This window comes from Anopheles arabiensis, chromosome 2 (genome assembly GCF_016920715.1).
Source record: "Anopheles arabiensis isolate DONGOLA chromosome 2, AaraD3, whole genome shotgun sequence".
NCBI classification, from domain to species: domain Eukaryota; kingdom Metazoa; phylum Arthropoda; class Insecta; order Diptera; family Culicidae; genus Anopheles; species Anopheles arabiensis.
In genome coordinates, this window is record NC_053517.1 from 10,246,862 (window position 1) to 10,273,895 (window position 27,034).

The 27,034-nt window shown below is 47.3% G+C and overlaps 5 protein-coding genes across 6 annotated transcripts; 2 read left to right on the forward strand and 3 right to left on the reverse strand.

The window, feature by feature from the left end:
* Positions 1-14,752, reverse strand: LOC120894670. Of its 2 annotated transcripts, none has more exons than XM_040297408.1 (3): positions 14,644-14,752; positions 1,696-1,790; positions 1-1,578 (listed from the first exon to the last, which is right to left on the reverse strand). In XM_040297408.1, exons 1-3 carry the CDS (start codon positions 14,649-14,651, stop codon positions 629-631), a joined length of 1,053 nt encoding a protein of 350 aa, XP_040153342.1. In that variant the 5' UTR covers positions 14,652-14,752; the 3' UTR covers positions 1-628. The 2 variants fall into 2 exon arrangements, with proteins under 2 accessions (XP_040153342.1, XP_040153343.1); XM_040297409.1 differs by lacking the exon at positions 14,644-14,752 and adding an exon at positions 5,367-5,920.
* On the forward strand, positions 12,514-14,546 carry LOC120894669 (methionine synthase reductase). The gene is made up of 4 exons (XM_040297407.1): positions 12,514-12,602; positions 12,682-13,016; positions 13,095-13,235; positions 13,305-14,546. The coding sequence occupies exons 2-4, from the start codon at positions 12,921-12,923 to the stop codon at positions 14,427-14,429; spliced, it is 1,362 nt and encodes a 453-aa protein (XP_040153341.1). The 5' UTR covers positions 12,514-12,602; positions 12,682-12,920; the 3' UTR covers positions 14,430-14,546.
* Positions 14,619-15,931, reverse strand: LOC120894672 (coiled-coil domain-containing protein 137). Its single transcript, XM_040297410.1, has 3 exons — positions 15,663-15,931; positions 14,992-15,589; positions 14,619-14,919 (listed from the first exon to the last, which is right to left on the reverse strand). Exons 1-3 carry the CDS (start codon positions 15,755-15,757, stop codon positions 14,695-14,697), a joined length of 918 nt encoding a protein of 305 aa, XP_040153344.1. The 5' UTR covers positions 15,758-15,931; the 3' UTR covers positions 14,619-14,694.
* Positions 15,932-16,180: 249 nt separating this feature from the next.
* On the forward strand, positions 16,181-18,045 carry LOC120906299 (methionine synthase reductase-like). The gene is made up of 3 exons (XM_040317859.1): positions 16,181-16,328; positions 16,395-16,793; positions 16,865-18,045. The coding sequence occupies exons 1-3, from the start codon at positions 16,239-16,241 to the stop codon at positions 17,720-17,722; spliced, it is 1,347 nt and encodes a 448-aa protein (XP_040173793.1). The 5' UTR covers positions 16,181-16,238; the 3' UTR covers positions 17,723-18,045.
* LOC120906291 (serine/threonine-protein kinase PAK 1) lies at positions 17,899-26,577 on the reverse strand. Its single transcript, XM_040317847.1, has one exon. The coding sequence runs from the start codon at positions 25,837-25,839 to the stop codon at positions 24,244-24,246; it is 1,596 nt and encodes a 531-aa protein (XP_040173781.1). The 5' UTR covers positions 25,840-26,577; the 3' UTR covers positions 17,899-24,243.
* Between the last annotated feature and the right edge of the window lie 457 nt (positions 26,578-27,034).

Here is a 27,034-nt window from a genome sequence, read left to right on the forward strand (position 1 = left end):
TTCTACTAATTCTGTTACGCGTCTCTGCAACGGCGCCTTTCTCTCTCTCTCTCTATCTCTCGGTTCCGCTATAGATATAGTTACATAAATAAATACAAAATTTGCGATCGCATCTTCTGTCCGGGAGTGTCCACATTGTCCACCGGGAAGCTTGCGCAGGCTTGTGGACAATATCGATAGCAGCAGCAGCAGCAGCTCCACCAGCAACGATCGAGAGTGAAGAGGCGGGAAAAACTTACCAAACCGGCTTTTGGGCCAGCACACACGATCACGAGGACAGTGCGAACGAGTAAGAGACCGTGAAAGCTCAAACCTTCCGGGATTACGGCATCCGTTTCCGGTTGTTGTCCCCCCCACCCTCTTCGAATGTGATTTCACTTTCAGCGCGCGGGCGCTCGCACATTGACACTGATCTTGGACACTGCTGCTACTTCTTCGTAATACACGTCGTACGCATTCTTTCCCCTCCTTGTGTTGTCCTATGCTGTGTGTATGTTTTGTCGCTTCTTCTTCTTCTTCTGCTGCTGCTGCTGTTGGGCTCTATTAAAACATAGATCTTTGCTGTACGAGGTTGGCGGCGGGCATGGGAGACGGGGGCATGTGGAGGAGCGTGGCAGGAAGATCATGCTCAGTATCCGGCAAAGTTGAACGTCTGCTGGGACGGTTGAAAGTCGCCATAGTTGTGGTTGGCCGCCACCTCAATCTCCCCACTGTTAATCTCATCCTCCGACGAGGCAAGCTCGTGTTGCTGCTGCTGGTGCTGCTTGCCAAACGATTTCGTGCTCGGACCGGCCTTACCGATCTTGGCCTGCAGCGTGTGGCTGCTGCCGTGATCGATCGATTGGGCCACGTGCACGAGCGGGATGGCGGCGTGGGCTGCCGCTTCCGCCGCATTGTTCTGCGCTTCCTGGGCCGACGCGGCCGCCTTGTGGGCCGCCTCCTGCGTTGCCTCAAAGTCGACGCGGGCCGCATTCAGCTGCTCCTCCAGCGCCTCGACGCGCTGCTTGGCCGTACCGACCATCTGCGTTTGGGAGGCGAGTTCGGCCGCCGCCTCGCTAGCGCTCTGCTGTGCGTGTTCCGCCGCCACCTGCGCATTGTTCAGGGCGGACTGGAGCACCTGCACGTGGTTGAGCGCCTGCTGGGCTGCGTGCTGGGCCGCCTTGGCCGATCGTTTCGCTTGCTGGAGCTGCTGGATCTCGGCATCGAGCGCCTGATGCGCCTCGAGGCTTTGCTGCTCCAGCCCCTGCAGCAGCACGTGCTTCCCGGCGAGGGCGGCCTGGGCCGTGGCGGCCGCCTGGGAAGCCGCCTGGGCGAGCGTGTTCTGCGCCACGTACGCAGCCTGCTTGGCTGCGGCATGCTGGTTAGCGACGGCGGAGTTGGCCTGATCGGCGGAACCCTGGGCGATCGAGCGGAGCCCACTGCCGGCACTGTAGCCCGATTTCGGTGAGTAGCTGCTGCCACCGTACAGGTGGCTACCGCTGCTGCTGCTGCCGCCGCCACCACCACCCGAGAGGCCCGATTCGTACTCGTAGTCGTAGTCCTTCTTGCGGTCGACGGTCGAACGGGCCGCGATGCCATCTACCCGCGGCGAGGAGGAGAGAGAAAAACAAAAACATGGCGGAAATTAAGCAAATGCAAATGCGATTTTGTTTATGTGTGTGAGTGTGCATGCACACGGAATTCTCTATACCGTACCGATAGCGATCAGGCAAACCACCAATCCAACGGCGAGGGCGACGTTAACGGACTTCATGGCGTTAGGAGTCGCGACGCTACGGTCTCTGCGGAAGCTGCAAGTGAAATGCAAACCGAAAACGGAACTCGTTACTCGACGGTGGTGGCGAAAATGTGGTTCGTGTACGCGTGTGTGTGTGACTGTTCGTTTATGCATGTCCGGAAAGTTGCGCAATGGTGTTACTTTTGCTTTTTCGTGTACGATTTGCGGAGAAAGGGGGATGGGTATTTCGGGAGGGAAGGAATTATGGCACGATTTTGCGAATAATTTAATAGCTACAATTACATGAGTAAGATCATGATTGATTGATGGGTTATTTTTTTAGAAACATGAATATGATTACACCAGTATTTGTTTTCAGGGACAGTCCACCGTGTCACTGTGCCGGACGTTGGCTTAAACTTTGAGGAAATAAATGAATTAAAGCTACTAAATTAATAATTGCATAAAGAGAAACCAATTTAAGTTGAATTGCTACGATTACTGGGTTTTCCAGGGGTTTCCATAGTTGTGGGACACTTCCTTGACTTTTTCTTATAGGAAGTGAACTTCATACGAAGGAAATCGGACTCCTATTGGAATTGTCAAACAAGGGTGCTAATCCTATTAGACTATGTTCACATTAGATTAAGAAGGAGCCAGCAAAGTGTCCCGCAGCTATGAGAATACTTGGAAACCCCTGTAATCTTTGCCTTTTCCACTGACACTGTTTGGAATGCCTAAATCGGCTCTAAATTAAATCATTGCCTTTAAACACTGCTGTTAAAAGTAATTTGAACGATCATTGTAGAACACTAAAGCCCTCAATTGCACAAACACGCTTAAACCATACGATCAATTCCAAACCTCAACTAGTGTTGAAACAGAAGAGAGAGAGAGAGAGAGAAAGAGAGAGAGAGAGAGAGAGAGAGAAACAGAGCAACAATAAATCTGATTTTCACCCGTAATTGCAAAAACTAAAGCTCTACCGTTACTTATCACACGTGCCCAACGTGGCAAGGTAAAGATCGAAAGCTCCCCCTGTATCGTGTCTATCGTGTACACTTTCCCGCGTAGTGGAAAGCATATTGTTTGCTGTTTTGGCTTTTATTTGTCCTCACAAAGAGACAAACGCCAACACAACAAGTGGAGTGCAAACCACTGAAGAAGCGCGTTCCTCGCTTCCTATTCCCTACAGCCATAATAAACCCTACGGACCAACCGCTTTACTACTAAATCGTCCGCATAATCGATCGTAGTGGGCCGTGAAATCGAATCAATTTAACACCGATCGTGTGTAGTACTGCACCCAAAACCTCGCCACACCACCAAAAACGCGCTCTTGACCAGGGTTGCATAATGAAAAGTGTAATAAAACATCAAAAGACCAAAGAAGCAACAAAAAAACAACAGTATTGTTACAATACACATTATATCATTATTATCGATCGATACGGAGCCTGTATGGCGATCGGGTGGAACTGGTTCGATTAGCTTTGATTGATTTACCACCAGCGTCCAGACGGCCCAAAAATGGGGTAGCCCTGGACAATCCGGACAATTCGGTAGGACGGAGTGGGGGACATGAAAAAGGAAATCTTTGCGAAAAAAAACAAAAAAAAAACGGCCAGCATCACGAAACAAGCTACAACAAGGTGTTGAACCGGGAGAAATTAGGCGTTACAGTTTGACGTCAGTTAGTTGGTATGAGGCGGCTTTTGTTCGTCTTACAACACACCTTTCCGGTGATTTTAAAACGACTAACTAATACGCTTGTCCAATGATCGTTTGAATTGCACTTTTTAGCTATTTCAAGCGCATTACAGAGTTTCCCAGGTATGCTCATAGTTGTGGGACACTTCCTTGAATCTTTCGTATAGGAATTGCAGCTCATATGATTGAAATTGGTCTCTATGGTTTGGACAGGAGCATTGGAAATTACTATTGGATTTGTCCAACAAGAGTGCTACAGGGTCCAATTCCAATTACAGTTAATTTCATGGAAGAAAGAGTCAATAAAGTGTCCCACAGCTATGAGAACTCCAGGAAAAACCCTGTAAAGTGCCATGAAACAAGTGCAACACATTGTTTGTCATTTAAAAACGAACAAACGACGAACCTTTCAAAACCATCTTTTAAAGGCAAAAAAAAAAACTTAGCAAACAGCTCATGCCAATCAGTGCATGGCCGTTTGGCCGTTGTTAGAGATGATTGTTAAGTCCCTATGAAGAGGAGCCACCGGAACAAGTGTCCGGAGTGTAATGGACTTTCGCACTTTCACCTATGTACATTGCACAGCCCTCCTTCTGCTTCTTTGCCCACCCGATGAACTGTTTAATTTTGTTTTTTTTTTCGGCACCCCCGGAAAGCGGTCGGAAGTCACCGGTGTGGGCGCCAAATTCCGGCCGTTTCCCCACTAACTACCTTAGCGCAAATGGCAAAGGTTTTTTTTTGTGTGTGCCAATTCAGTTCCTCAGGCTTGCGTTTTGCGATGAGTTTTTTTCTGCTTCGCCTTGCTTTCTTTGCTACCGATTCCGATATTTATGACGTGCCATGAAATGCGTTGAAAAGCGTTAGTGACCGGTGAAAAGCCGGCCAGTGTTTTGTTTTTTGGCGATTGATGCATGTTCCGGTGGTACAACAACAAGCAAAAACTAGATGCAAGGTGGGGAAGGAGAAACAGAAAGAGAGTTTAGTTGGTTTTGCAGCGAAACTGTTACACAACAACACTCCCCGCCGATCACCGACCACCGATCGCTACCATCTCCATCGGGGAGGGGAAGAGGATCCAGTAATGTTGATCGACCCGATGATCGATGTATGATGATTCATCTCCCCTAAAATGGTCCGTTATTACTATGTTACAAAACGCACCTTTTGGGTGGTGCGAAACAGCCGGAAAGAGCCGGAACGATCGCATGAAAGCTGATCATGCTAACACACAGCTGTTACTGAGAAATTATTATTTTTTCTTTTTGTTTTTATTCACATCTATTGTGAACGAGGAAGGAGGAAGCGTTTCTTTTTTTAAATTGAATACTTAAAATGTGCTCAATTAAGCTGATTTAACACACGCGCAATACAGCCAAAATGGAAGAACTAATTGCGGCATTGTGGATCGTTGCTTTGTGGCAATGCATTTTGGGTTACAAATTTGCCATTTGAAAACAATCTCTTCTTCCCTAACAAACGGTTTTCAATGTATTCCATTTTTGTTGATTGTTGTATTGTACCAACAAAATGGATAAAGTTAGCAAATAAACAAAACGAATTTTACTTTAGTCGTAAATGATCATTTTACATGATTTCATACATTAATTAGAGGTGATAATTAAGAACCACCCTTTTTTTTAATTTCGATACCAAATTGTACCCTTTCATTCCACATTCAAATTATCAAGCTTAAGGCATTGTTGATTGAATGATTCCAATACTTAAAACTTGTATACAAATAAAATATTACCATAAAGCACTTTAATTGAACTTGTTTCATCGAGTAACAGCTAAAACTAGAATTTTCTAAGAAGACGTAAAATTGCCTCCGACTCGACGGGGGAAGTTATATTAAATTTTAAATATTTTTTACAACAGAAAACGTCCCTACTATTCCAATTATGAATCGAAAACATGATTTACACTAAACTCTACATACCACAAATGTAATTACTCCGGAAAACGTTGTTCAAACAGCACCGAAACACAACAGCACAACAAATCGCGTTCGTTCACTTTTCTCCGTATCTGTATCGATCACAAACCACCCCACAGTAGTAGTAGTACCACTTCCGGCGTTAATTATGAGCAACGAGCGAACTGCACAGCAATAATATAGTGAGCGAATTGCAAACAAAACACGCGTTAAAGAAACAACCAAACTGCACCAAATGGCATCGAGCTGCAAACTGCAAACGAACTGCAAACGCACCAACCCGAGAGATGTACTTGACCACACCACACCGTCCTATCAATCGAACCGACAAATCGCTAATGCTGCCTTCCGACTTCGATCGGGCGCATTTTTATAGATGCACCCACAAACCAACGGCACAAGCCTTCCTCCCGTTTCGGTTCGTCTTGGACGTGCGAAAAAGATAAAAAAAACGGCAGCAGCAGTAGGACGAGACAAAAAAAATTCCAAACCACAGCAAGCTGTGCGCTGCTGTCTTCGCCCGGTTTCGCTCATCGGGTTTTGTTTTGCTTCGATCGTTTTCCACCACCACCACCACCACTCTCTCCCTCTCTCTACTAAGGTTCCGCAAGGCTTACTACGCATTGGATTGGAGGTGAAAAACGGGAGATGAAATGAAATGGCACACTGCTGGCAACTACTACACAGTGCTTGCCGGTTGCTTCTCGTTCGCTTTGCTTCGGCTTTTCCCCGCACAAAAGCACACACGCACCAACCAGTACAGTTTGCAACCTAACCCCCCCTTCTCTCCTCGTCTGGTTGATAGTTTTTCCCGTTCGTTGGTTTGTCCGTTCGTGCAGTTCCTTTCACCGGCCGGGTGGGGTGACCACTTCGGCACACACCGAGCGGCACGTGCTGCCGAAAAAAACGAAAGCGATGACTCCACCACCGTCCAGCAGCACTATGGGGGGTTGGGTGGTCGTGGAAGTGGAAGTGTTTGGGGTGCATAATTATTGTTAAAAAAAAAGATTTTCATACGAGAATATAATCCCTGCTGAAGTGTTCCTTAGCCGCTGCTAAATTGATGTAATTATCGTCCGTCGAATTACTAAAGGAAATATATAGCTTTTCTCAGGCAAATACCCTTACATCGTAACTGTAGATTGCAATGAAATCGGAGGATTGCTCCCTTCGTAGAGGATGGATCTACCTTTAAAGATTAATTATGTTGTACGCTACACCACAGTCATGATATCTTCACGAATCGTCCAGAGTGTCCTTAACACTCAAGAGCATACCTTTCAACAACATCTTCACAGACCGAACAAATCAATATATATTCATGGTTGAAACTGAACTGCGCTGAATGAGTTAACTTAAAATCATGTTGAAATATATGAAAATTGCGGTTGTGCTCATAGTTGCGCGAACATTAAGATCATTTTGGAGTGTCAAGCGATCATTCGATTTCTTCGATTGAATTAACCATTCAGGTTTAATACTCCTAAGTTATACTCATCCTCAAATGTATATACAGGCGTCCCCCGAATTACGACCCCCTCGAGTTACGACGATTCGCAGTTACGACGATTTTGATTTTGACAGTGTAAAGTTGTCATTGAAATGAAATTGATATATTTTTTGAATTTCTGTGCTGATAACCGTTACAAACACATTTCCACAGATTTCACAATTCCCCAGTCTTGAATATCTATATCGTATAAATTTTACCCCAAAAGCCGTTTACAAATTATCGCACATTATTTGAAATAAAATACTAGATTTCATTGATTCCTACTCTACAATTTTGGTTATAAACTTTATGTTCACAGATATTCGACGTACGACTATTTCGACTTACACCTTGCTTTGGGACATTTTTTTGGTCCCAAATACAGTCGTAACTCGGGGGACACCTGTACCGTAATAGCTATTTCTTTAAATCCCCCCCAAGGTGTTGGCTATATGTCCCACACGATCCTCACCGTGCCGAACGCATGCAAATGATCGCCTAGTGTGCGATCACAGTTCTTCAAGTACATTGATAATCACACAAACCACAATTTGACCAAGAAAGCCCAAGAAAGAAAAAAAAACAAAGTGCCAGAAGATAGGAGCATCCCGACTTTTAAGCCGTTCCGGACTGCGACAAAGAGCGACGAGCGGACATTGCGATTCAAAATTTGACCGGGTAAGTGTGCGCCCGGCAAAACTTGAACTTCCTTAGTCCGCGTGTGCCGACCCCATCCCAAACCATTTCCGCAGAGGCGTCATAAAACCGCGAAAAAAGGGTTTTTTTTGTTTTTTTTGTTGTTTTCGATTGTTTTGTGCATTCGTTGCTGGGTTTGGTTTGAAGCTGCCGGGCGTAGACTTCGAGGGTCCACGAGCACCGTACGTTTTGTTTGTTTTGCTTCATACGATCGCGATCGCCATCTAGCTGTGTACGTGCAGAGAGTTTGGTTCGATTGTTTCGACTGCACCCATACGCACGGCACTGCATCCTCTCGATAAGATAACTTCACTTAAATGCCCGTTTCCCCTAAAAAACGCGTGAAATTCATCCCAAAAGGAAGCCCATTTTCCAAACAAACGCCCGGTTTCGTTTGATCGTTAAATTTTGCACTCACACACACTGAAGCCCTCTGTAAGAGGACCACTCACCGCGTACTTCTGCCCCAGCCATAAAAGAGAGAAAAAGCAAACGGTTCCGGCATCTTCAATCATAAGAAAATAACGCTCGGACATTATGGTCGAGATGATCGTACCTTTGCTAATCTTATCGGTGAAGCTCCAGCAAACGGAGTGCCTAACCAAACGAGGTGCGAAAAAAGCGAAAACCAAACAAGCAGCAGCAGCAGCAGCAGCAGCTACAAAAAGAAACCAACCAAACAAACGTTTCCCCGTCCAGCCGGAAAACTAGCGCCAAAGGGATGCACATGATTACATGAGGGCTGCTGTTGCTGCTGCTTATCCTATTGCGCAATCCGCGGCGTGTGGCGCATCCGTACGGCGCGCATTGTCGCGCCAGAGCCGCTAACGGTGCCGCCCTCCGGCTGGTCACCGTTCACTACTGGTGCATGAAAACATGTACGGACGTTTTTTGTTCCCCCCATTCCACACTGATAGCGTGTGTGTGTGGCGCGTGTGATTGACTTCAATTCGATTCCTAATTCCCTAAATCTCTTAAGCGTTCGTTACACCGTACGGGGCCTCGTAAGCGCCACCCATTTGAACAGTTCCACTGTCCATACTTCAAACCGGTGCACACCATTCGGACATAAAGGGAGGAAGCAAACAACACATTACCCCCGGCAGGGTGTAGTGCAATAATACGCGCGCGATAAATGCTTATCTCAGGGGAAGTAGTACTTGATTAATGATTACTCTGCCGGGGATGCTGGTGATAATGATGATGATGGGGCGGAGAGGCGTTTCGTAACATTTGCCCAAAATGTTGTGTACTTTCTGGCATACTTAGGAGCTGTCCGATTGTTATGATCACGGCGCAGCATTGCAATTATGCTTACTTCAACGCCACCACGGCGTTAATAGAGAGACCGTATTGGAGACTATCGGTGTATCCGTCGCAGCACTCTGGCGGTTGGTTGGATCTCCCTTGGGGATCTTATCACGTACACAACGAGTATGATAGTGATCTTGGATCAGGAAATTGTATCACGTTCTCTTTCGTTGCTGACCCAATTCTTATGATATAGGAATGAAATTGGAGCAATCGTTGCTACTATTTCAAAGCAACGATTCGGAGTTACTTGCAATTCTGGAAGCGAAATTGCAATGTGATGCAAGGCGGCAAGAAGTAACTAGCAAAAATGGCTATTTATTTGTGTTGATCAACCATGCGATCAAAAGTACGTGCCGAATTACAATCGTCAAGCATCAAGACAGCAAATTTAGCTGATTTCTTTCCTGGATGGATGAAGGGATACGATCATCTTAATCCATGAGATACTAACAGATCATGGCTCTGGCTAATGGCACAAGTAAAGATCAAGACACAGCATTTAAGATCATGGACTTGCTTTCTGATGTATTAGTTTCATGGAAAAGGATAGGACGATCCTTACATTTACTGGACTGCCTTCCCTATCCTGATGTAGGGAAACTAAGTGGCACATAGCGCAAAGAGGGTCCGAATAAACAGAACTTGGTAATCTGATTACAATCATGGGTTTAAGAACCTAGAATGGACCGTCCCCCCGTAGCAAGGGCTGACTATCCGACTGGGTGATACTGAATAAGTAGGGGACGTTACGCCAAACAGAAGAATCGGATAACATATATGCTTGCATTGCCGAAGAAGCCACTAGAGCCACTATAAATCTCTAATATTAATTGCCCACCCTGTTCCACTTTGAGGCTCTGATGGCCTTGAACATTTGCTTTGCGAAGAAAGTCACGTTCAACGATAACGTATAAATTATTCATTTCTTTCTCTAAAAGGCACACTAAAAGGCTTATGTGAGTGTGTTTTCACTCATCAAAACAATTCATAATTTTCGGTTTTTGATTCACATTTTCGCACTACGTCATCCAGCCCCAGGTAAGAAGGTGACGATAATGATCGCGCATCGTACAACCAAACGGCTTCGCAAAATTGAATTGCCAACTCTCTGTCTTGTATCACAAACCTCAAAGATACACATGTCTTTTTTTAGATAAACATACACCGATAATAAATGCATTGTATGGTTCCAATCATAACGCGGTGTAAACAACACAGCTTATGGGGGGAAATGAAAGTGATTGCTTTAAAATATGCTCTCTACACGTTTTATAAGCTCACGCACGTTGTGGCGTTGTGTTAAATAAGGGTGTAACATTAATTAAATTAACCATCCGACAAAAACCCTCCACTATGCTGAAGGTTGAATTGAAGGGGGGCAAAGAATAATTCCAGGCCCCATCACATTGTAAGCCACGGTCCATTACTTCCTCAGCAGCATAGATGCATAGACATTTCCTGCCGCTGGCCAAATTATGCCAAAAACTTCACTTCACTTATTCGGTGCGTGTTTCGCCGGGTTATTTATTTGATGCAATTATTTTGCCGCTGCCTTTCGGTTGCGTCTAATGCGTGGGTTGGTTCTTGGTGTGGTACGAAAATAACACACATCTAGCCGCGAACGACGACGGCCAACAGCTCGATTGCACAACCAAATGGGAAGTAGTAGCACCAAATGGGTTTAGCAGTGCGTAGCACATGCTTAGTAATTTTTTTCGCACTGGAATAGCACACATTCAGGGGTTGGATGTATCAGTGGAAGATACCGGGTATGTCTAAACCGGGAAGGAAATTTGGATTCGATCCTCTATATGAAGCTTTCTTAGTTATGGGAATTTAAACCACAAATTAAAGCATTAAGATCTTTCAGATCTCGTACAGGATCTTCTCGTTCAGGGCGATTGCATCAACAAGTACACAACAGCGTACAGCCTAGAGCCCAAAATCATCAGTTAATTAGAAAGATCAATACGTCATCTCTCAGAAAGATCGACACGGAACATTGGTTGAAAGTTTTCCCGGTTGACCTGTGGCGCGTGTAAGCCCTTTCGAATGAATCTGCATCTAACCATCGGACCGAGGGCGTTGGACCGCTGACGTTGACCATTACTGAGCAGCAGTAGTTACCCTGTTCCGTTACGTCAGGAGTAGTAGTAGTAGTCTCGAACACAAAGACACCCGCTATGCCATCCTTCCCTTCGTATCATCCGAAATCATACACGGTGGCGCGGTGGCATCGGTAATTCGGATGTTTGAAGATGTTTGCCAGCCCTTATCGCTTAAATGCGCAACTCAAACCGAGCGCAACATCCACCCCTGCCATCCCTTGGATGTGTAGATAACCCTCTGTTACGGATTTTCTTTCGCACCCTTTCGATACCTTTCTATTTCACTTGTCGGTGGGTCATTTTAATACAATTTTCCATATACATGAACCTCTGTCCGACACATGGATGCTTCGGTTGGATAAGTTTGGAGATTGTATCGTACAATAATAATAAAAAAACAGGAGGAGACAAACAATCATCCAATCCATCTTCGGCGATCAATTAGATAATTGGCAAATGGTTTCATTTTCACTTTTCACGTGTGTGTGCATGTGTGTGTGAGTTATGCTTCGGATCGATCGTGGATTATGGATGAAATGTTGGTAGAGATCGAACGAGCAAGATCATGTGTGGCTGAGTGTATAATGCTTGAAAGGAAAAGATACAAAACATAGCTCCTCCACCGACCAATACAGCAGCATCCGGCGCGGCCCAATCAGCCGGAATGAGGTGCAATCGAAGCTTGATTGATTGATTTGATAAAATTTTGCGTAATTTTCTTTTTATTCTCCTCGCCGTGCATAACGGACAAGGGGAGATGCGCGTTCGCAATGAAGTTCCACGAGGAGCTTCCAGCCATTGGATGCCATTAGTATTGTTAACATAATTCAATTATCCTTCATTAGATTAAAAAGTGGCAGTAATGATTGTAAACAGAGTTATGACCGACGTTCGGCGGTTTTGGATGACGATAAGCGCCTTTTTTGATAATAACTGTACAGAAGACTGTAGTTTTACATCTAATTTTGCATAACGCCTATTGCCTGGTGTCAGGCATTGCTTGACAACGGTTTTGCGTACGTTTACTACCTTTTGCGTAATAATCATCAATCCTACTGTCGAAATCGAATGAAATGGTTTACTTAGTAAATAACGTTGCAGAAGCAAAATGGCATATTTTACCAGTCGACATTTATCAGCAATTTAATGATAAAAATATGATTGAAAAAGATAACATACTGGAACTATTTATTTCACGAAACATTCAAATATTTGGTATAATATAATACGGAATGCCCTATCGCAAAAAAGGAACAAAGTTATATTTTTCAAATTCACTATCTACATACTTAATTCTACTGCTAAAACTCGCGCTTAAATTTCAGCAAATTTGGTATTTTGATTATTTTTTCATTTCCCACCAGCAACAGCAATTTTAAAATACAGATCAAAATTATTTGCAGGGGTACGAATGATACATTTCAATTCGATTCCTACCCCCTCCAATGCGCTGTCACGTTGACGTTCAGCCTTCTGTACACCTTGACCAAGGTTAACATAACACTCGCTGACTTTATTTACAAAAAAAAGCTGCCGAAACAACGCGTCCGCCACTCTCGTATTTCGCCTGGCCGAGCATTGCTAATTAATTTCCAGTTTTCTTTACTTAAAAACGTATTTGACCTTATGGTAATAGTATTTTGAAGGATTTACCTCTAAATTATTTTGTCTAACGAATGTTTTTAACTACGCCGAACTCAAATTTCAGACACAAATGGACGTATACCTTGTGTGATTTGGTTATGCATAGGCGGTTTACAGTGAAGAAAGTGTAAAAAAAGTGTATTTTTTCCCGATGAAACCCACTGCAATTGATATTTACACCGCGCAAGTGAACGAACATATAGCTACGATAAACTAATACGCAGAGAGCGGCCCATCTCGACTCGAATAGAAAGCGTCACCAAATCTCCAGTCCAATCCGCCATCAACACAAACTGCACGAACATGAATGTTCTGGAGCAGTTCAAAGCGACACCCCTAACGCTCACCAAACTCCCTGCATCCTTCATCGAAGCAAATCCAACCGAAAGCGGACAAGTGGTAAGAGCTTGCAATAGGAAAACGGTAACGGACCCCTTTTTTCCTAATCATTCCGTGTTTGCGTTTGTCTGTCTGCAGCCTTCGGATCATCTGCAGAGCACCACACGGCAACCGTTCGGGTCGAGCAATGTGTACAAAACAAGCATTCTTCACTACCGCGTCCTGGCCGAAGGGGACGACGTTAAGACAGTGTATGAGGTCGCAATAAAGCTTCCACCGGTGAGCTGAACATGTGCTTGGTCAATCGAAAACACGCTCTAACAAATGTCTGAATTTTTTTTTTTGCAGAATATGGAAGAGGAATATTTCCCCGGTGATGCAATCGGCATCCTCACCTACAACCTGGCCAGCGAAGTGGACTACGTGCTGGACCGGCTGCATCTGCTCGAATCGGCCGACCAAACGTACGAAGTGAAGCTGGCAAAACCGGTCAAGAAGAAAAACCCCGAGCTACCCCACTACGTGCCGAAGTACGTCACGCCGCGGCGCCTCCTGTCGGAGTGCTTGGATATTCGAATTACGCCGCGCAAGGGGTTGCTTCAGGCCATGGCCAGTTGTACGGCGGACGAGTGTGAAAAACGGCTGCTCGAAATCCTAGCCTCGAAGGAGGGTTCTAACCTGTACAATGAGCTGATTCTGAAGAACGAAATGAACTTCCTGCACGTGCTCAAGTACGTCGCCACGTGTAGACCTCCGCTAGCGATGCTGATTGAGCATCTGCCACGGCTCCAGGCCCGCCCGTACTCGATAGCGAGCTACGGACGGGAGAACCACATTCGCATCGCGTTCGCAATGCTGAACGATGGGCAAGTTGGTATTACGACGCACATGCTCGAGAGCAAGCTGCTGCATCCGGGCAAGTGGGACAAGTATCTGTACATGTATCTGCGGCAGCTGAAGCCCGTCTTTAACTATCGCGAGGAGGATCTCGAGCGGAACATTATCATGATCGGACCCGGGACGGGCGTTACGCCGTACATTGGCTTCCTGGAGTATCGCAAGCAGGCGAAGGGTGCTTCCACCCGGAAGACGAAAATGGGTTCGGCCTGGTTGCTGACCAGCTGCCGGTACCAGGACCGCAACTATCTGTACGAGCACGAGCTGAAGGGTTTCATGCAGGCCGGCGTGTTGGATCGATTGCATGTGGCGTCGTCCCGGGACGAGGACAGCCAGTACAAGTACGTGCAGGACATTATCGAGGATAGGAAGGAGGAGCTGGTCGAGCTGCTGCTTGACGATGCCACCAAGCTGTACCTCTGCGGAGAGGGACGCACCATGTTGCCCCGCATTCAGGACACGATAGTGACGTGCATGAGCAAGGTAAAGTCGATGCCGAAATCGGAAGCGGCCGATCTGCTGGCGGAGTATCGAAAGACGGGCAAGTATCTGTACTACTCGATGATACGATACTGATACGGATAGGTTCACGCCCGTGTGTAGAAAGGTCATTGCATGTATAAAAACAGAAAATCCCATATTTATAACTGACAACCGCTGATTAGTTTGTAATAAACGATTTCGGACGTTCTAGTGTCTGTCTATGTTGGGTTGTTTGCCAAAACCATTTACCCATTGCCGCTTAAAATGTTAATTCGAATTGGATGTGATACCAAAGTAAGTAACATACCTGAGCATAGCAAAACCGTCGGAAAGCGTCGGCTTCAGGCGTACCTCTATTTTATTGCTTCACTTTCTTCTTCAACTGCCGGTACATTTCTATGACATTTTGCTGCTCCCGTTCAATCTTCATTCTCGCCGCGATCGGTAGCTTCTTGCGCTTTCCTTTGAGATCTACTTTCGTTTCTTTTTCCTTCTTTTTGGACGATTTCTTCAGCACCGGCTCCTCTTCCTCCGCTTGCTTTTGTCCAAGCAATGAGCTAAGCAGCAGACTTTTGCTTCCAGGCTGAAAAGGCAAGAGAAACAACGATAATTTCAAACGATACCGCTTTTGTCGTGTGAATATTGCTCTACTTACCCGTGGTGCACCTTCCCTGGTGGCTCGCCGGGGTAGCGTGTGCAGTGATGGCGGTTCCTTTACTACCTCACCGAACGGTACCCGTTCGTACTGGAACTCTTTCAGCAGCAGATCTTCCTCCTCTCGCCGTCGTTCTAGCGCTTTCTGCTTCTTCAGTGCCTTCTGTTCCGCTATCTGCGCTTTGCGCGTTTTGGCAGCATCGGCCGCCTTACTTTTCTTCGCGCTAGTTTTGCCCGAGCTTTCATCGCTTATTTTTTGCAACATACCATCCACCTCGATGCCCTTCCGTTTGACTACACGAATTGCACCGGATTTGTCATCGTGTTCCACCTCCACGCCAAATTTGGTACCAATCCGGGCCTCTACCTCGCGGTCCTCCTGCACCCTTCCGACACGGTTCAGGAACGCTTCCTCCGATTCCCGGGGACGCTTTTCGATTACCGTGCTGCCTATGCGCAGTTTTGACTTTTGCTTTGAACGGCCGGTCTTTTGATTTGGCTGACTGGCTTCATTGGCCATGGCCATGAATCGCTTGAAACGGTTCGACACTTCTTGCACATCGTGCTCCTTCGGTGGATTGTTTATCTTATCTTTGATGCTGCCAAGTGGGATGGACACGAAAACTATGTAAATTTATCGTTTATTAACAAAATGCGTTGTTGTTTACTTACGAAGCTTCCTTCTCGGCGAGCCGTTTAAGCGGATCACGAACACCATGCCGCTTTGGAACTGGGATTTTACGATGCGTTGGCCCGAATCGTCCCATTCTGCAGCAGATATATTGGAGCTTTGTCTGTACGAATCGAGGTAATCGGCTTCAAATTGAGTTTTTGACTGTTTGGAACAGTTTTATCAAGCAAACGAGTCCACTTGTTGGCTCTTCTCGGGAAAGCAGTTTATCAACAACATTGCACCGCATGCGAGCGACGACTGCCATCTTTGACAGTTTACCAGCAACGCATAACGCGTGCTGGCAACACTGCCCTTTTCAAATTTCCTTATTGCACGAATTTTCATCGATGTAAAGAACATTATCAAACCCTATGAGTTGATTTAAGTGTAGGGTTTTAGATACCATTAGGTTTATTTCAAAGAGTTTTTCGCCAAAAATATACTACAAAGTGTTGTAATGCAAAGGGATGATCGGTGCATACTGGCAACACTGGTCATGGTTTGACAGGCAACGTGGTTTTGTTTTGTTTACGTTTTCTAGCCGTGAATCGGCCCGACCATTCCAAACTTGCACCATGTCTACGGAAGTTTTGCTAGAATTTGAGGGAAAAAAGTTAACGCTACCCGCTCTACCATCTAGTTACATCGTCTTGGAAGAAAATACAGTAAATATTCACCATAGCCGTACAGATTTCCAGGACTTTATTCAATCTGTTCCATCTGTTTCACAGGACCATGCCCCACTGCCGCTAGCTCACCTGCAGGCGAATGTGACTCAACCCTTTGGAGCGAGCAATGTTGTGGAAGCTTGTGTTTCTAATCTCACGACCATTGTTGAAGGTGAAGATGTGAAAACTGTGCACGATTTAACATTAAGCTATCCGCCTGACACAGGCCATCGACATTGGCCGGGTGACACGATAGGAATTTTATCCTACAACACGGATGCCGACGTCGAGTTCCTGCTTGCCCGGTTGAATCTGCTGCCCAAAGGTGATGTCGTTTGCAAAGTAGGCATCGACAAAAAGACAACTAAAAAAGCTGCCAAGGTTCCGGCGTTTGTGCCTGCTGTAGTCAGTTATCGACGACTGATGAAGGAGTGTTTGGATCTGCATGCAGTTCCCAAGAAGGTAAGTGCAGTAGTGCTGCAAATACCTTAAACTTCAGCGAACCATTAAAACTATTGGAAATCGCATTGCAGCTTCTGATTCGTTCGCTAACACCATTCACTACGGACGACGATGATCGCCGCTTTCTGGAAATTTTATGCTCCAAAGAGGGAAACGCTGCATACGAGCAGACCGTTCAGAAGGGAAAAGGAATCATCTCACTGCTTCAACTAGTGCCGTCCTGTCGTCCAACGGTCGCATTGCTAATAGAGCACCTTCCAAGGCTCATGCCACGACCCTACTCGATAGCCAATGCTTACCGCGAAGGGACCCGCCCAACAACGGTACGATTTATCTTCTCGCACAATGCAGAAAATCCTGGCATTACCACCTCGCACCTAAGAGCGTTAGGTATAGGAGCGACGGTACACTTCTACTTCCGCCAGAGCAGTGCCTTTGTCTACGAGCAGCGCGATCTAAAGCGAAACATTATAATGGTAGGAACCGGCACGGGAATGTCACCGTATCTGTCCTTCCTTCAGCTGCGTGCAGACGCCCGCGCCCGAGGCGAAACGCTTGGTCGAGCCGAATTGATCGTGGGATTTCGCTATCGAGACCGTGGCTACCTCTGCAAGGCTGAAGTTGAAGAGTATCTGGAAACGGGCGCGTTGGACGCGTGCTATGAAGCTTTTTCACGCGATCCCAACGCACGGCATAAGTATGTGCAAAGCCAGATGAAGGAAAATGGTACGAAAATTGTTGAAAACATCCACAATCCACACGCGACTCTGTACGTGTGCGGCGATTCGAAGGTTCTTTTGCCGCAGATAACGGAAACCGTGATCGACATCCTTGCCGAAGCACCAGGAGCAGAGGACAGGGATGCGATTAAGACATTGATTGGCAGGCTAAAGAAGGAGGGTAAATATCGCGAAGATGTTTGGCTGTGAAGGGATAGCTTAAAGCGTAATGGCAAATAAATTCTAGCTCAAACTGGAGCTATATTTTACGAAAAGAGAAATCAGAAGATCAACTTACCTTACCAGCAGTGTGATACATACATCTACTTCTTGCGATTCGGATTTTCGGATGGTTTTACACTGTGTAATAACAAAAAAAACCGTGCTACATCGTCCTATCACAAACTATATTCTATACATAAAACGTTTAACAATATTGCCAAAAAAGTACTACAAAAATGTCCAGTATCGAATGCTATTTACGTGTGTGAATGGTTGTGCATGGTTGCGGTCGTTACGTTCGTTGAAAAAAATGAAAGAAGGAAAATACTTCAAAAACATCCATAGCTAATACCGAATAATATCCTATCACACCGTCGTCATTCGTTTCGCACTTTCATTTACACCGACTAATGCTGCAAAAGAATGTTGTAATTCAATGTCCCCTAAGATCATCACTGCATCATTCCTACTAAATGCTTGATACATATGCAGTTGTGCTTGGCAGCACGACGCAACGTGCGCGCTTGGTAATGTAATGTGGCTCCTTCCCCCTACCTGGTTACACTCACACACACACTTTCCTTAACCTTGTAATACGTATAAAAATACATGCGCTTTTTATATTTAAAAAAAAAAAAACAAATAGCATTCAAAAGCATTTACCGCATTGGTGCGAATGTTTGTCCATCAGATACGAATTAAAAAAAGAAGCAAGCTTTCTCGCTGTAAGTGCCTTAGGTAGAGTACCCTTACGTTATCGGTCGGGCTGGATTGATTGTGATGGTTTGTTTGCCAGGGGGCCTATGTACCTATTTACACTAGTAAAACAGCAACAGCATGCGTTGCCGATTTATTGCCCACGATGGATGCATTTCGATTAAATGGAAATCAATACCTCTCCGGCCCTCTTCTATGTACAAAATGTAGTAATAGTAATTCAAACACGCACCCCTAAACAATACTTCTTTTACCAAATGTTTTCCACCTTCTGGCGGCTGCTGACCGACCGACCTTCTCAATGCACACGCAAAACAAATGGACCGCCCCTACTACAATCTGCTGGACGGTACTTTTCCGATCGTCAAACCCTAAATATGGCCTGGGATAGTGTTACACTGTACATGGACGATGCAGATGCAGACGCTCTCCCGTATTTTACAATTCAAAAAAGACGCAAGAAGTTCACGTGTTTGAGTACAGTGTCAAGTATCAGTTGCGTGAAGGGTGGTGCTGGCTGCTTTTCTTGTGTCGTACGGCGGGGCCAGAGCACGTAACGTCTCTATCAGGGCCTAATATGTAACGCGGGCGGTGGCTAGGCACTTTGGGGGGAGGTGGCACGCGGAAGACGTTAGCAATTCGATTCATGTTAGTTCTCTCTGGAGGGTTTTCGATGGCGTTTATGCGAAACATGTGCTACATATGGTGTTGCGTGCTGTATTGTTGCGGCGTTGGGAGTTTTTCGGCTTCCTCGTGTGGCTTTACAAGCTGGTGTGAGTGTGTACGATCGGGAAACCCCCTTCCCTGCAAAGTGGTCCAACACCCGCCGCAGCAGCGTCCACAAATACTGTTCAAGGCAATCAACTTGCGCGCGCTGACCGCGGGGAATGTGCTCAAGCCTTGCTTGAGCACCTCACACACTGCCAGCCCAAATGATGGCTGCCCTTCGGCAATATTAAAACATTATTGTGTTTCATTGATTAAGGCTACGCACGGTTCGCACATCACGGGTCTACCACCTTCTACTAAGAGAGTCTTGCCATAGGATGCACCAGTGCATCAGATTAAAACACCGTCCACACCACCGCCCAACAGATCGCTTTCCTAAGAGTGCGAATTCATGTCCGTCCATATTGATAAGAAGCAACCGGAAGTGTCCGTAACGTAATGTGATTCTCTCTGCTGTGATACGCGGGAAGGTGTAGCTCACACCTCTCGCAGTGCTTCCGAAAGGAAATGGAGAGTTCATTTGTTAGCACCTCGCCCCACACACTGTCAAAAGACACTCCCTCCCTGAAGGGATGCGCTGCAACGGTATGTAACCTGTTGTGCTCTGTGGGGCTTGCATACTTGTGTTATCTGATAACGGTTGATAAATGGCATCGCACAAATCGACACACGGTGCGCGCTTGGTCAGGTTAAGAGAGGTGGTTTTACGAAATTGAAGAAACATGCCAATAAATGTATTACCCATCCATCCTACTGCTGGGGGTCTTACGGTACGGGGTCTTGCATTGTGCGTACCACCCACTGGGAATGACAAACGCATTATTCGTGCGAGCGTGATCAACACTTCAGCCAAGCCGGAAGTGTGAATTCATCCTGCCCGATTTACACACCCGGTTGACACTTCCTTCATCGCGCACGGCGACCTCCCTAAAGAAACACAACCGGGTACGATATTACAATAGTACGATTGGAGAGCTTTGTTGGTGTTTCAGGGAGTACTGGAAACCCAACACATTGAGGTGGAGGTAGCAGCATAAGGTCAAATTAATTTATCTCATCACCAAGATACGCGGGGGTACACTACGACCGTAAAGATTCTCGCCTGCTTTTTGAGGGTTTCCTGAGACGGAAATGGGTCGGGTACGACCATCATCATCATCATCAGGGCCATACGGTGCCGTAACCGTCCGTTTCGATAGACATCGAGTGCTTACACACTCTCCACCACAGCTACAGTAGCTTCTTCCCCGCAGCACGTGGTGTCAGCTTGGCGTACACCGGATCGCTGTGATTATCGCTGCCGCGAGGCGTGAAACATTAAAGCACCGTTTTTTTGTTGTTTTTTCAAAGCGCACCATGTAATCAGCATGCCATGGAATTGTGTTGTACTAGCAAGCGGTGTAAAAAGAAGAATCGCTCTTCACCTGCCATCATCGGACCGGTTAGGCCGGTGACGATAGAGTGTGCGCGCAATTTTGTTTGTTTAAAGCTAAACAAAGGCCCTAAAAGGGAACAGTTTATTCACCAGAAGAAAAAAAAACTTCTATACAAATAAAAGCAATAAGCCATAAGTTGATCTTCTTTTCCTTTCCTAACAGTGGCACGGTGATTGTTCTCTCGGTCAAGGCCCACCACTGCAGTTAACCTCCACTTGTTCAAACGATATTCGAACCGAGCACCCACACTCATAAATTGAACATTGGTAGGCATTGCATCCCCGGTACATTGTATTTACATTTCTTTACAGCACAAGCACCAACACATGCGCTATTCTAAGAATGCGAGAAGATGGGGAAACCGATCGCTCAAAACCGCCCTCCTCACGGCAAGATTGAATTTCTCACCTTCCACCTTTCCACCCGTGATTGTGCACATCTTTATCAGTGTGTTGTTGCTGCTACCGAGGGGGGGGGGGGGGCAGAATAGTGTTGTGGATCTAATTCGTTTGAGAGGGTTGAGGTGGACGACATCGCACACGCCCATGTGTACCGTTCGTGTTACAAGCTCGATAGTAGGGGTGGACTTTCGGTGGATGAATCATCCACAAATACAACCACAGCTGAACCATGCTAAGCGTCGTCTCGAGACGGCCCTGCCGGTTCTCCAAACCCCCTCTTGCCACGGACCCTGAGTGGACACGGTGCTGTTGCGCTGGTATGTTGAAGAAAGTTGGTGGGTTTTAATGGTGGTATTTTAGATGATACGCTCTCGATGAGTCATAGGTATAACCGGGAAGGTTTATTCTTACCTTTTCCAAACGGTCACGACACTCTCACTCTCATGCAGATGAGCGGGTGGTTTCGTGAGATTTAAATGGAACATCAGGTTCGCCGGTAGATGATAGGCGTTTAGTATGCCAGTTTGTTGTTCAATTACGCAATTGATAAAGGATTCAAGTATCCAGAGCGGATGATGTTTCAAATATTAAATCCAATACGTAAAAAAGGTTCCATCTTCACATTCGTGCTTGCGAGAAAACAAGCAGTAAGCAGTATGTGGCTAAGAAGGGAAAACGTCCATTAAAGTCAACACTTGTGTGAAGGGGCAAATTATTTTTATAACGCACATAAAACGAGCATAAAAATTTCCTCTTTTTTTTGCTACGGTTCGCCGGGTTTTCTTCATCACATGTATGTCTACCCATGGGCATAAGGCATATCGTCGTGTGTCTGCCCGTCCAGGCGGCAGCGGGTAGTAGCACATTATGCTCGTTGCGGATGCGTTGCTCTTGTGTGTGTGTGTTTTTGGGAAGAATTTCAATCCAGCTGGCGACACGATACGTCGTCGTTTGCAGCCGAGTCTGCAACGATACGATCGTTTAGGACGTCCACACGGGTGCGATGAACGGTAGCGCAAAAGGCTAAACCGTACCATCTTCATCCGGATTTAGGAGGTTTGTTTTGCCTTCACGACGCGTACAAGTTTCACAACACAAGACACAAGTTTCCTCTGCTAAAACGACAGAGCTCTTAGCTGTTAGCTTCTCTTGGCGACAAAATCGCATCGTAGTGTTAATGGGACAAGGCAAGAACGCTTCGTACAGCACCGGCGGCGCCCCGCCACGACAAAGGCAATACCCAAAAGGGGGGTGGAATGCTCACTGCAAAAATCTCCGAACCCTGCACCGTTCCGCACTACCCAAACGTGATTTTCTTCAATGAGATGTAAATTTTAATAGAATAATTCCAGCCACACACACTCTTCTCTGGGCCCTGGTACTGTGCAGAGAAAACAACAGCACCAGAGAGCACTAACTGCACCCGGTTTGTCCTCTCGCTTACACTACACGATGCCCAAAGCGCACTTGCAACTGACGATCGAATGCACTTTCTGTGCACGTTCAAGCGAACGCCGTCTACGTGCACGTGCTGTCTCGTTCTGCTGCACGCAACAAAGCAGTGATGAATGATGCACGCAACCACCACCAACATCATCAATGCATACCATCAGCATCATCGCACGCGTATCAGGCTGCGCGCTTGAGATGGTTCGCTGCAGCGGTGACTCCGAGTCGAGTTCAACGCCAATACGGGTTTGCGCGGTCGCGCAGGAAGACGACATCGACACCGCTGGAAGAGTCTACTGCTACCACCGCACAACACCAGTCAGTCCGTCTCGCCATCGTCATCATTGCCGAGGCCGTCGAGCGCACGAGCTGGTACGGGGGTACGAGAGACTTCCACAATGACACATTCGCCGCCAGGGGTTACGGAACGGAACGGAACAAGAAGGGCTGGCGATGGGTTTGCTGCGTTTCCCCGCACCAGACACAACGAAGTTTTATTTCATTTGCTTGCCTCGACGGCGACGGCGGCCCACTGGCACGGACTTGAGCAGCCCGTCGGTTCCGGCTAATCGCAAGCGACATTATTATCGTTCTGTCGGACCGCTTCCCCCTTCCCGCAGGCGCTCAAACGCACGAACAGTATGACAAGGACACAGCGATGTTCTTTTGCTGTCTCGCTGGCTCGCTTTTGGTCGCTGCCTTTCATAATTTCCTTTCATGAGCACGAACGCAAAAAGGCAACATAAAATGCCATCCCATTATTAAAGCGGGATTGTTCCACTTGGCCCGCTACAAAAAGCACACAAATACGTCATTCTATGCTGTGTAATGCACATTTACGATCTTACTACAAACTATCAAGTGGCAGTGAATGTTCCCTTTAAATGAAGCTGGAGTGATTAAGTTCTCCTACACCAAACGACCGAACAAAAAACGCGATGGAAAGGAATTTACTTTTTTCGCCCGGAATAGTGGAATGTAATGGAGAATGATCCTGTGCTGCGCCCCTGAGTGCTTACAGTCCTCGCCTAGAATACTGCTGCTTCCTTCACCCTAGATGCACTGCGTGGTTGCAAGGGTCATGCGTGTTGTATGATTGATTGTTCTGTGTCGCCGCCAGTGAGCTAATACACGAATCGAATGCTGCCGCCAACCATGTTGCACAGTGCCCGAGCCCCGTGCAGAGCCCTCGCTAACGTTCGACGGCAGTTTGTGCTTATCGCCATCCTCCAGTGCCTGCCTCTCTACCTCGCTGACACTGCCCGCTATCGATGTTCCCCCTTCGATCTCGCGCTCGATTCAGCGCATTGCTAGAGTGTGTAAGCTCTACTTTTTCCTTATCTTTAAGCTCGTTGACTATGTGGGGTGTGATTTTGTTGGTCGCGCGCTGCTATGGCGCAACCCTGAGCCGCTGGGTGTTCGTTTTTACTCTTCATACTCCCCCGCTCTCGCCCCACCTTCTGTCTGCTTTATCAAACACCCCCAAAACCAAATTTTGCACCAATATCATTCCCCTCCCCCCCTTTTGCTGGTTCTGCTTTCCGGTTTCCCAATCATTCGTTCGTCTTCGTTTTTCCCTCGCTTCGCTCACACGAGCGGGGTTAAAAAAGGCACTAAATCTCACAGCCACATACGGCAAAACTGTTCCTACTTTTGACTTGCTTGGTTCCCCCCTCTCCGGTTTTTTTCTAACCCAACCCATCCTTCTCCTCCTGTTACCTGCAACCAGCGCACCGGCACGCGGGCACGTTGTGTGCGTGCTTGGCGCTCGCTTCCTTTAGTTGTCCCGCTTCAGCAACCTTCGGGCGGCCTTAATTAGCGGCGTTAGCGTGCGCAGCTCCATGCAGTCCTGCAGGAAGGGATGCCGCAGCAGCTCGTCCGCCGAGGCGCGCATGTCGACCTCCACCTGCAGGCAGCGGTCCAGGAAGTCCTTCAGATTGTCCGACAGCTTGTCCCAGCTCTTGATGTCCGGCCGGCCGTTCGCCGCGATCAGGTAGAGCGCACGCAGCGGCGCCTGATTCAGGTACGGCGGCTGGCCCTCGATCATCTCGATCGCCATGATGCCGAGCGACCAGATGTCCACCTTCTTGCCGTACTGCTTGCGCGTCACCACCTCCGGCGCCATCCAGTACGGCGTGCCGACCATCGTTTGCCGCTTCTCGTCGCCCTCGATGTTGGCGCAGAAGCCGAAATCGGTCACCTTCACCGAACCGTCCATGCCGAGCAGCACGTTGTCCGACTTGATGTCGCGATGGATGATGCCCTTCGCGTGCAGGAAGCTGACGGCCAGCAGCACCTCCCGGCAGACCGCCGCTATCTGGCGATCCTTCATCACCGTCTCGGTGACCACGTCCGTCAGCGGACCGCCGTCCATGTACTCGAGTATGACCCACAGCTGGTCGACGTCCTCCAGGTAGTACGCCTCGAGGAAGTTGACCAGATTCTTGTGATTGAAGTCCTTCAGCACGTTGATCTCGTTCAGAATCGACTCCTTGGACGATTGGTTCTTCATGTCGATCGTTTTGATCGCCACCTTGGCGCCGGTGTTGCGATCCAGCGCAATGAACACCACCCCGGACGCACCCTTGCCCACCTCGACCGTCTTCTCGTACCGCTCGAGCGGATCGTTCAGGTTGCAGATCTTCTTCAGCTCGTGATAGACCTGCTCGTCGCTCTTGGGCTGGCGGGCGAGCTTCTCCTTCGGTCGCAGTATCAAATCGGCATCGGCCAGCTCCGGCTCCTGGTCGAGGCTGTTGTTGTTGTTCACGTTCGTGCAGATCGCGTAGGAACTTTGGTGCGTCAGGTGGGGCACGTTGTGAATGATCATCGTGTCGCTGTTGCTGCCCGGGTCGATCAGGTGCAGATTGTCCATGCCTTTGTACACCTTGCTGGTGTAGTTCTTGGGCTTTGGTTTCAGCTGCGGTTTCGGCGGCAGGGTCATACTTTTCTTGGGCAGCGGGGGCGGGGGCACCTGCGGGACGGCTTCACTCTCCTCGCTGCTGCCGGCCAGCGAGTCTTCGCTTTTGTGCGTGCTCTTCTGGTCGAGAAACTGGTCGATCGATTCCGTTTCCTCGTGGATCGCATCTTCCGTGATGAACGGCTTGAACGGTTCCGACGCGTCCTTCTTTTTGATCGAGTAGCTGTAAAACTTTACCGCCTGGTAGGCTGCCTCCGGATTTTTGCTCTGCTCGTCGTGCGTGATCATCGCGTCCATCATGCGGATCCATGGTTTCGGCAAGCCCTCCAGATGGCCGGTCAGCTGATTTTTGCTGACGTGCATCCCGTGCACCACGTTCGTCGGCAGCCCGATCTCGGAGATCTTGTTCCGCTCGGACTCCTTCGCCCGTCTGCTGCCGAAAATGTTTTTAATCATCTTGTGAGTGTGTGTCTCGGGGCGAGCGCTGGCAGAGGTTTAGAAAGAAAACGGACGAACAGGGACGACGACGGCAGGGGCCCTCCCTAACGAAGGTGACACGGTGGTAATGGCGCTGGTAACGAGCCCGAACTTCCAGTGCACAATGAACTACGAAAACACAATAGAATCACACCGAGAGTGGAGCACCTTCACTGGGGCGGCAGCTATGATAGACACATAAAGCTTTCCTTCTTTTGTGTTGTGTCTCACGCTAAGTGGAAGTAGAAGAATGGGGAAAATAACACTCTCTGTGCACACACACAGGCACGCACACACACTCGCACTACACTGAAACGCTCCACTCCAGGGGCAAAACCATTCGCACGCCACAGAAAGAAAAACTGTCTCACCACGACGACGGGGGCTTTGCTTATCTTTCGGGGTTGTGCTGGAAATTTTATTTTTTCCACGGGGATTCACGCACAAACACACGAACGAACACAAACAGCCACACACAGCACACGCACACACACAGTACCGTTCCTTCCAGTGGCAATGCTAGGGCGCCGTCGTTTAAACGCTTTCAACGCAATGAACCATTCCAGCGCAGCAAAATACACACACACGGCACACGGCACACGGATTTATGTTTTATCTCATGATGATGAGCCTTTCTCTTCGACCAGAGCAGGAAGTTGGAAATAATGCTCCGAGCGCTATGACGAATCGTCGACACTTTGGCACAGCCCTACACACTTCGACTGAGCGCGAGTGCACGTGTGTGCGTGTGCTGGCTCCTCGCTACCAGAGTGACCAGAAATACCGATTTATCTGTATTCCTACCGATTTTTCATTTGCCTACCGAATCACAGATGACCGCCCTAAAACTACCGATTTTCCATATATCCTACCGAAAATCACAGATATTTGATTTTTCAGTCGTTTAAGCTTAATCTGTGGCGCTTGGGATGCTGTTTCAAGGATTACTAACCTCATTTGTTACCGTCCAAATAGACATAGAGCGACAACGTCGCGCGCGACGAAAAATAGCTCAAAATTTCACTCGGTGTAGATCAAAGTAGCTCATTTGACTCAGTCAACCAACTTGTTTTTTATTTGAAAACACACAAAAATAGGTTAAAACGTATTCAAATCTATTTTTTTGCGTTTAGTATTAATCTGGCTTGTAAACAAAGTAGATAATTCGATTATT

Bases quoted from the DNA above. Each gene is read 5' to 3' on its own strand.
- LOC120894669 (XM_040297407.1), top strand. From the start codon at position 12,921: ATGAATGTTCTGGAGCAGTTCAAAGCGACACCCCTAACGCTCACCAAA. The intron at 13,017-13,094 runs GTAAGAGCTTGC...GTCTGTCTGCAG, and splicing joins CAACCGAAAGCGGACAAGTG to CCTTCGGATCATCTGCAGAG. The intron at 13,236-13,304 runs GTGAGCTGAACA...TTTTTTTTGCAG, and splicing joins TCGCAATAAAGCTTCCACCG to AATATGGAAGAGGAATATTT.
- LOC120894670 (XM_040297408.1), bottom strand. The intron at 1,579-1,695 runs GTACGGTATAGA...CGCCGCGGGTAG, and splicing joins GGTTTGCCTGATCGCTATCG to ATGGCATCGCGGCCCGTTCG.
- LOC120894672 (XM_040297410.1), bottom strand. From the start codon at position 15,757: ATGGGACGATTCGGGCCAACGCATCGTAAAATCCCAGTTCCAAAGCGG. The intron at 15,590-15,662 runs GTAAGTAAACAA...CCCACTTGGCAG, and splicing joins CTCGCCGAGAAGGAAGCTTC to CATCAAAGATAAGATAAACA. The intron at 14,920-14,991 runs GTAAGTAGAGCA...TTGCCTTTTCAG, and splicing joins CCAGGGAAGGTGCACCACGG to CCTGGAAGCAAAAGTCTGCT.
- LOC120906299 (XM_040317859.1), top strand. From the start codon at position 16,239: ATGTCTACGGAAGTTTTGCTAGAATTTGAGGGAAAAAAGTTAACGCTA. The intron at 16,329-16,394 runs GTAAATATTCAC...TCTGTTTCACAG, and splicing joins TCGTCTTGGAAGAAAATACA to GACCATGCCCCACTGCCGCT. The intron at 16,794-16,864 runs GTAAGTGCAGTA...ATCGCATTGCAG, and splicing joins TGCATGCAGTTCCCAAGAAG to CTTCTGATTCGTTCGCTAAC.
- LOC120906291 (XM_040317847.1), bottom strand. From the start codon at position 25,839: ATGATTAAAAACATTTTCGGCAGCAGACGGGCGAAGGAGTCCGAGCGG.